At 58.4% G+C, this 8,919-nt stretch overlaps 1 protein-coding gene across 2 annotated transcripts; it reads left to right on the top strand.

Moving 5' to 3' along the window:
• The first annotated feature begins 500 nt into the window (after nt 1–500).
• On the top strand, nt 501–8,309 carry LOC129476151 (heat shock transcription factor, X-linked). 2 transcript variants are annotated; one of them, XM_063634928.1, is made up of 4 exons: nt 501–581; nt 4,551–4,621; nt 4,697–6,572; nt 7,410–8,309. In XM_063634928.1, the coding sequence occupies exons 3-4, from the start codon at nt 6,033–6,035 to the stop codon at nt 8,151–8,153; spliced, it is 1,284 nt and encodes a 427-aa protein (XP_063490998.1). In that variant the 5' UTR covers nt 501–581; nt 4,551–4,621; nt 4,697–6,032; the 3' UTR covers nt 8,154–8,309. The 2 variants fall into 2 exon arrangements, with proteins under 2 accessions (XP_063490998.1, XP_055124779.1); XM_055268804.2 differs by lacking the exon at nt 4,551–4,621.
• The last annotated feature ends 610 nt before the right edge of the window (nt 8,310–8,919 follow it).

The following is an 8,919-nucleotide window of genomic DNA, read 5'->3' as shown; positions in this document are numbered from 1 at the left end:
CCCCAGGGAGCATCTAGCCTTGGACCCGCAGCCATTCTCTGCAACGCGTGCAGCTGGACAAATGCTCAAAGGTGACATAAACGGATCATCTCCCACCCATCACTTCATCGAAGAGCCAGGAGCCAGGAGGAGAACCCTCCTGAGTAGAGACTGAAGGTCCACCCTCCCCACATAGAGGGGCCACAGAATCCAGCTCAGCCCTTCCTGTCAGCCCTGGAAGACCCTGGCAATGTCGTCACCCCGACCACACCCCTCCCCTCACTGCCACCTCATGCGACTGGGAGTCAGAGACTTGGTCTGAGAGGAGCACACCCAATCGGCAGAAAATGGGGATCCAGACCCAGGTATCAAGGTCAGGACCCTCTGAGGGATGACTGAGGGCCCCTATCCCCATCCCCACCCTTACTCCACCAGAACCCGATTCAGCCCCTACTGTCAACCCAGGGAAGCCCCAGGCTTAGAGGCCGGATGTGACGTCACTGACACGCGCACTGGGGTCAGAGAGAAGGGAGAGGCCTCCTTCTGAGGGGCGGCTTCATACCGGTGGAGGGAAGCGGGCCCAGGCTCTGTGAGGAGTCAAGGTGAGGTGCTGAGGGAAGACTGAGAATGCCCCCGCCCCAGATAGAGGACCCCAAAGAACCAAGTGCCTTCTCCGCTCCCAGCCCTGTACCACCCGGGGGCTGATCTGGGGCTGACTTGTGAGGCTGGGCCGACCCCCTCCCTCCGCCGCTCAAGCTGCTGGGCACTCTGGAGTGAGAGCTTGGTGTGACCAGGGCAGGGCTGGTTAGGAGAGGGCAGGGCCCAGGCTCTGCCGGGCATCAAGGTCAGGACCCTGAGGGAGGGCTCCCCCCCCCCCCCACCGAACCATGACCTACAGCCCCAGGTTCCCCAGCCCCATCCTCAGCCCCACTCTACAACCCACCCCACCCCACCCCACCCTAAACTCCACCCCACCCCCAACTCTCCCGCGGCAGAATCTGGTTCCACCTCTGTTGTCAACCCAGGGAAGCCCCAGGTGCCCGGATGTAAGGCCAGTGACTTGCACGCTGGGTGTCAGAGAGTAGCGGGGGGTCTTGCTGTGAGCGGTGGGTCGATATCGGCCGAGGGAAGCGGGCCCAGGCTCTGTGAGGAGGCAAGGTGAGACCCTGAGAGAGGACTCAAGAACACCCACCCCAGATAGAGGACCCCAAATAATACAGCACGGCCCCTGTGCCAGCCCTGGACAACCTGACCTGGCGGAGTCGGGCTTATCAGGCTGGGCCCAGGCTCTGACTGGCATCAAGTTCAGAACCCTGAGGGAGGGCTGAATGCCTCCACACCCCTAACCCAGCCACCACCACCATGACCTACAGTCTCAGGTTCCCCACCTCCATCCTCAACCCCCCACTCCACCCCACCCCCAAGTCTCCCGTGGCAGAATCCGGTTTGGCCCCTGCTGTCAACCCAGGGAAGCTCCGGGTGCCCGGATGTAAGGCCTCTGACTTGCGCACTGGGGGTCAGAGAGTAGCAAGGGCTTGGTTCTGAGTGGTGGCTGAAGATCGGCAGAGGGAAGCGGGCCCAGGCTCTGTGGGGAGGCAAGGTGAGACGCTGAGGGAGGACTGAGGACGCCCCCACCCCAGATAGAGGGCCCCAAATAATCCAGCACCACCCCTGCTGCCAGCCCTGGACCACCCGGGGGCGGACTTCTCGGGCTGGGCCACCCTTCGCCACCTCACCGCTTAAGCCCCAGGGGACTCTGGGTCAGAGCTTGGTGTGACCAGGGCAGGACTGGTTGGGAGAGGGCAGGGGCCAGGCTCTGCCAGGCATCAGGGCCAGGACCCTGAGGGAGGGCTGAGGCCCCACAGAGGGAGTCACTGCCCCTGCAGTCAACCCTGGGACGTTCCGGGCATGGCGGTCAGGGAAGCGGATCCTGATATCTGCATCCTGGGCTGACCGAGGGATGGGGCTTGGTATCGTTAGCATGGCCGCGGGAGAATAGAGGGAGGGCCCAGGTCCTGCTGGGAGACAAGGAAGGCCTGAGCGGACCCAGTACCCCAGGACAAGGGGCCCACCCGGCCCCTATCTGAGACCGAGGCCCCTCCTCATTCAGCCTCGGGAATCCGACAGATAGAGACTCAGGTCCACAGAGGGGTGGGGCCCAGCCCTCTAGGAGACCAGGGAAGGAACAAGACAGAGGACAGAGGGGACCCTGGAGTCCAGCTCAGTGGGGATCTTGGCCTGGGTGATCCCGGGCACGGTGGCCACATGTGGTGCATTGTGGCTGGTGGGATCGGGTGTCAATGGGGACAGGGCTGTGGTACGAGGAGTGGGGCCTCAGGTGAGCAGAAGGAGGAGTCCCAGAGGCCTGAGGAAGGATTCACCAGACCTCTCATCCCAGACCTAGGAAACCTGCCCCTGCTGTCAGTCTTGGGAGGCCCCAGGCAGGACTGTGAGGAAGGGAAGTGCCCTGTCCACCCCCAACACACACTTTCTCAAAGAGGGTCTAAGGGAGAAATTGGCCTTGGTCTGCAAGACTCATCTCTGGTTCAGCAAAATGGAAGGGGCCAGATTCTGTGAGGAGCAAATATGAATACCTAGAGGACACCGAGACCGACGAGGCCCCCTGAAACCTGCTCCTTTGGTCAGCCTTGGGTATCTCATGCATGAGTGACCATGAGGTGCCCCCTCACTTCTGCCTCCCAGGTCTCAGGGAGGTGGGGGCCTTGGTCCGAGGGGTTTCCTCAGCTCAGCAGAGGGAGCCACACCTGGTCAGCACAGGGTGGAATCCAGGGTCTTCCAGGAGTGACGGGGAGGAAGTTTGGTGAGGACTGAAGGTAAGAAGGTACCTCCACGCTCTCAGAAAAGAAAGGACCTCACAGACACTGGTGTCACCTGTTCTCAGCCCCAGGTGGCCCCAGGCAGGAATGGCATGAGGCATGGTCTCATTTCTCCCGTCGTGACTAGGGGTGAGAGGTCTGAGGGAGGTGAGTACCTTGATCCCAGAGGGCACTGAAAGATTCAACAGAGGGCTCCACACCTGGTCAGTAGAAGGAGGACTCCCAGGATCAGCAGGACCCGAGGTTTGCCCCGTTCATGAGGAATGGAGGTACCCCCAACCCAGAAAGAAGCCACCCCACAGAGTCTAGGTGAATTCTGTTCTTAGATGTGGGGGCCGGGGGGGTAGCTGATCAGGGATGGTGCTAAGTGGCAAGCTCACTTGCACCACGGCAGGAAGTTGAGGAGCCCTCAGGGGGATGAGGCATTGGTGTCAAGGGAGATGTCTGCTCATCTCAAGGGTTTGAGGGTCGAGTAAGTAGAAGCCCCAGCAGAAGTAAAGATGAATAACCCACAGGAGGACTTTGGAACACCCACCTCATACCTGAAGGATTCAGCTGGTGGGGTCAGCCGTGGACACCCCACGCAGGGGTGACAGATGTGGGGCCTCCTCACCTCTGTTTCTGGATCTCAGGGAGGTGAGGACTTTGTTCTCAGAGGGTGTGTGGACAAAACAGGGAGGCACTGTGTTCAACAGACACAGTGGTCCCAGGATTGGAGAGCAGTCCAGGTGAGGAACCTAAGGGAGGATTGAGGGTACCTCCAGGCCAGAGAAACTCTCAGATCAAGAGAGTTTGCCCTGCCCCTACTGTCACCCCAGAGAACCCAGGCAGGACTGTCTGCTGAGGTCCCTCCTTTATCCTGGGATCATTGGTGTCAGGGAGGGCTGGCCTTGGTCTGAGGGGGCTGCACTCAAGTCAGCAGAGGGAGGGTCCCAGGCCCTGCCAGGAGTCCAGGTGCAGACTGAGGGGACCCCACTCACCAAACACAGAGGACCTAGCCCCACCCTGCCCCTTCTGTCAGCTGAGGGAAGCCGCTGGGTGGATGGACTCCCCTCACTTCCTCTTCAGGTGTCTCCTGGAGATAGGGCCTCAGGTCAACAGGGGGAGGGTTCCAGACCCTGCAGGCATCAAGATGAGGACCGGGCAGTATCCTCACCCCAGGACACATGGACCCCATTGAATTTGGACATCTCTTACTGTACTTCCGAGGAAACCCTGGGCAGGTGTGGGCAGATGTTGGTTGGGGCATGTCCTTCTGTTCCATATCAGGGATGTGAGCTCTTGATCCGAGAGATTCTCAGGCGAGTAGAGGAGTGGAGTCCAGTCCCTGCCAGGAGAAAGGTGAGGGCCCTGAGTGAGCGCAGAGGGGACCATCTGCCCCAAAGGTGTGTAGAACTCAAGAGTGTCCTGCCCGCCCTCTTGACAGCACTGAGGGACCGGGGCTCTACCTGCAGTCTGCAGCCTAAGGGCCCCTCGATTCCTCTTCCGGGAGCTCCAGGAAGCAGTCAGGCCTTGGTCTGAGACAGTGTCCTCAGGTCACAGAGCAGAGGAGGCCCAGGCAGTGTCAGCAGTGAAGGTGAAGTGTTCACCCTGAATGTGCACCAAGGGCCCCACCTGCCCCAGCACACATGGGACCCCATAGCACCTGGCCCCATTCACCCTACTGTCACTCATAGAGCCTTGATCTCTGCAGGCTAGCTGCACGCTGAGTAGCCCTCTCACTTCCTCCTTCAGATTCTCAGGGGACAGGCTGACCAGGAGGACAGGAGCCCCAAGAGGCCCCAGAGCAGCACTGAAGAAGACCTGTAAGTCAGCCTTTGTTAGAACCTCCAAGGTTCGGTTCTCAGCTGAAGTCTCTCACACACTCCCTCTCTCCCCAGGCCTGTGGGTTCTCCATCACCCAGCTCCTGCCCACGCTCCTGACTGCTGCCTTGACCAGAGTCATCATGTCTCTTGAGCAGAGGAGTCCGCCCTGCAAGCCTATACGTCCCACTGGATCCTCACAGCCCCGGGAAGCAGGTGCTACTACTCTTATCCCCGGGAGGAGACGGAGGCCGAGAGAGGTTAAGTGACGTGCCCAAGTCACACAGCTCGGCAGCGGCCAGGTTGAGACACCAGCATCAGCAGTCTGTTTGCAGACCCCTCACTGTCACCCCCTGAGCCAGTGCATCTTGGGCCCTGCGGTCAGGATGTCTCAAGCGTGGAGGCATCACCGGTTCGTGGCAGTCTCTGGAAGATCCCTGAGCTCTGTGCCCAGAATCGAGTCGGGGGAGTCTGTGCAGAGGTGGCCCTGTGTGTGGGGACAGTGTACGACACAGAGACTGCTTTGGATGGACACCTCTCCCGTGACCTCCTAGCATCCGATCCCAAAGGAACAACTGTTGCAGAGATGGACCACTAGGCACAAACCCATGTGCGTTTCTCTGGAGACACTGGCCAAGGAAAACAAGACATGCTCAAAGGCCAACAGCTGCATGCCCCACCACGATGTGACTGCAGAGACCCGGGGTGTAGAAGGGTGTCTCTGCTTGGTGGGGGGACACGTGCAGGCCGAGGAGAGGCAGGAAGAAGGCTGCCTCCGACTCCCCACTGGACTGCATGGCGACGGTGTGTGCTGGGGCAGTCAGCTAAGCCATTTGCCTAAGTGGCTGTCGGGTATCTGCGTGCTGGGGACCGACAGTGTGGGTGTGTTAGGAGGATCTGTATGGAGCACATTGCTGCCTCTGGCTAGGACAGGGTGGAAAGGGTGGCGTGGCTACAGCCTGACCCGTGGGCATTGTCCTACCCTTTATTCTGTGCTTCAAAGTGTCAGTCATGTGCTGGGGTCTGTGGGCCCATGACTCAGATGGTGAGCTCTGACCTTCCTGAGCCAGGGCTTTCCTGTAGTTCTGCCTGGCTCAGGAGCTCTAGGACAAGAGGACCGCTCCAGGTCTGCACCTAAGGTGTGGCAGGGCCCCTTGGCACTCCTGTGCACTAGTGTCATCTTTCCCATTGAAATGACTGTGAGGATCGGAATGTGCACATGCAGATGGGCAGCTACTTGTCTGCCTTGGCCCTTTATTACATAACTTGCTGGGTGTGTGGAGATGCCACCCCTCCCCCGGCAGTCAGAGCCCCTTTATGATGTCATGGGGCTGGTTACATGACTGCCAAGGGGTGCTGCTGGCCACACTGCACTAGCAAGTTTGCCAGTTGGAGGACTAGCCATCATTGATCATGGCTCGCTGTGAAGAAAGAAATTTGAGAGGACAGGGTCACGGCTTGGAAAGGGTGCCTTTTCCTCCCCAATTGCACTCAGAGACCTACCTTCACCCAGCAGATCCTTCCCCTGCCTGGCACGACCCAGTGTCCACTGGGAGCCCTAACTTCATGCTGCTGACAGAAGAAATCGCTTTCCAACCTCTGGCCGAGGCAGCTTCGTTCAGAAGGCCGCACCCTGACGGTGACGTCCCGCCCCAGGGAGCAGATAATCTCCTCTCCCTCCCCTTTCCGCAGAAACTGTGGAGACTGGTCAGCAGCAACCAGTTTTCGTCCATCTGGTGGGATGACAGTGGGACTTGTATAGTGATCAATCAAAAACTCTTTGAAAAGGAGATTCTCAAAAGGGACGTCGCACACAAAGTGTTTGCCACAAATTCGATAAAGAGCTTCTTCCACCAGCTAAACTTGCATGGCTTCCGAAAATGGCGTCAATGCACTTTCAGGACCTTCACCCGCATTTTCTCCACAAACAGGCCGGTCTCCATCTCGAATAAGGTAATGAACGACAAGCCTCTGGGGGGGTTAAGTCGGTGGGCTCTGGGGCCTGGTCGGGTGGAAGTCCCAGGACTGCCTCCTGGGAAGTGGGCGACCTCAGGCAGGGTGTGGGGCCATCACTGTGGGCTTGTGTCCCCCTCTGGGTGGAGGTGACATGAACTAAGAGCGAATGTGGGGAGAGGGCTGAGGATGGTACCTGCCCCTCTCGAGTGTGTAAAATATCACAGGTGCTAAGTAGCCATATCTGCATGTCCTCCTGCCCCGGGCCAGCCATGTCGTCTGGTGGTTGCTGTGTCCCCCTGACTCCATAGCGCTTTACCGTGTGAGGTGAGCAGGCCAGGGGAGTCTGGTATTTGTACCACTGTCACCCTAGCTGGTGTCTGGAGAAGTGCTCAAGTTGAAGTGCTGAAGGGCGCCTGGCGCAGGAGGTGCAGATGCTCCTGCTGCCCTTGGTAGGTGGGCCCCTGGTGTGGAAGAGCCAGTGCCCAGGGCCTCCAGCCCAGCCGGGGTGCATTCTGTTGCCAGCCGACACTGCATGGGGGAGGCCCAGAATCTTCTTCCCTCCTGGTCTGCAACTTCAAAGACCCTTTCCGCTGGCCATGGACACCCTAATCTGCCATTTTGAGGCTTTTTCCAAGACGGAAAGGCCCGCCACAACTTGGTAAACCTTGACGATGTGAACGCGAGTCCCCAGCTTCCTTTGGGGACTGGGACCTTTTCCAGAAAGGCCTCCTGGGCCAGCAGAGTTCTCTTGCACAGGGGCGTAGATGGTTGGTAGTTGTAGTCCATCCTTGTGACTTGCAGTTTCCTTTTGTTTATTTAAACTTTGACTTACAGTTAGAGTTCTACTGCCATCCTTACTTTCAAAGAGACTCCCCTCACCTCCTCGTGAGGATGAAGAGAAGAGTGGGCGTCAAGTCTGCACCAAGACATCAGGAGGAGGACAAGCCAGAAGCTGCTGGATCCTGTCTGGCACCAGCAGACACTGAGCAACAAGATCACACATCTCCGAATGAGAATGACCAGGTCACACTGCAACACCAGGAACCGGCCGGTCCCAACACCCAAATCAGGAGTGGCTCTGCTCCACCAGCAACTCCTGTGATGGTGCCCAATCCCGCCATGGCGAGTGACAACGCTCCAGCGACCCAGCCGGCGGGCGAGTGGTCAGAGGGCAGCCAGGCTCACGTCACTCCGGTGGCCACTGTCCCTGGGCCTGCAGCACTGCCCTTCCTCTATGTCCCTGGATATCCCACTCAGATGAATTCTTACGGGCCTGTGGTGGCCCTTCCCACAGCGTCCCCTAGTGCCCTTGCCATGGACACCACAGGACTTCCTGCACCTGGCATGCTGCCCTTTTGCCATCTCTGGGTACCGGTGACCCTAGTGGCTGCTGGGGCTGCACAGCCTGCTGCCTCCATGGCCATGTTCCCCCATCCCCCAGCTCTGCACCACCATTGCCCCCACAGCCACCGCATGTCACGGTACATGCCAGCTAGCGATGGGCCCAGGCGTACCCAGCCTATGCAGACCAGAGCACATAGAGGCGAGCATTTGGGCAGAATACGTGCTGGTCAATAAATGTGTCAGAAAATGAGTAATTTTCTGACTGCACAAAAAAGTCTTCATGGTCTCCATCCTTTTTCTTTCTTTGCAGTCCAGTACCCCGCTCTGACATCTTTGGCTTGCATGATAGAGACTTCAGCCTAACACGCCTCCCTGGAAAAGTGCCCAGGAGGTTCTCGAGCAGGTGCTGGGTTTTAGGAAGCCCCTCAGACATCCTGCCTCTGCTCATTAAAAATTATCTGGAGCTGGCTGGGCGCGGTGGCTCACATCTGTAACCCCAGCCCTTTGGGAGGCTGAGGCGGGTGGATCACAAGCTCAGGAGATGGAGACCGTCCTGGCTAACACAGAGAAACCCCGTCTGTACTAAAAATACAAAAAATTAGCCGGGCGTGGTGGCGGGAGCCTGTAGTCACAGCTACTCGGGAGGCTGAGGCAGGAGAATGGCATGAACCCGGGAGGCGGAGCTTGCAGCGAGCCGAGATCGCACCACTGCACTCCAGCCTGGGTGACAGAGCAAGACTCCGTCTCAAAAAAAAAAAAAAAAAATTACCTGGAGTTGCTCGCTGAGTGCCAATTGTGCTGCTAGCATTGCCGGCCGAGGGTTCACAATGACACTGTGTTGCTGGCCATTCCTTGTCATGGTGGTGCCTTTATATAACAGGATCTTCACTTTACATACAGATGAGATCACGTCTGGCTTTGTCATTGAGTTAAAAAGTGCCCTTGATAGTTGTGGCAGTGACACATACTACCAAGGAGTCCTACAGGTTTGCAGTTTAGA

The sequence above is a fragment of the Symphalangus syndactylus genome, chromosome X, assembly GCF_028878055.3.
Source record: "Symphalangus syndactylus isolate Jambi chromosome X, NHGRI_mSymSyn1-v2.1_pri, whole genome shotgun sequence".
Taxonomy (NCBI): domain Eukaryota; kingdom Metazoa; phylum Chordata; class Mammalia; order Primates; family Hylobatidae; genus Symphalangus; species Symphalangus syndactylus.
The sequence above is the reverse complement of the archived record's forward strand: the minus strand, read 5'-3'. Positions and strand labels throughout refer to the sequence as shown.

What these genes read in the sequence shown, in the direction of transcription:
- LOC129476151 (XM_055268804.2), top strand. Translation starts at nt 6,033, where the DNA reads ATGGCTCGCTGTGAAGAAAGAAATTTGAGAGGACAGGGTCACGGCTTG. An exon ending in CGGTCTCCATCTCGAATAAG is followed by an intron (nt 6,573 to 7,409) that starts GTAATGAACGAC and finishes TTTGACTTACAG; the next exon opens with TTAGAGTTCTACTGCCATCC.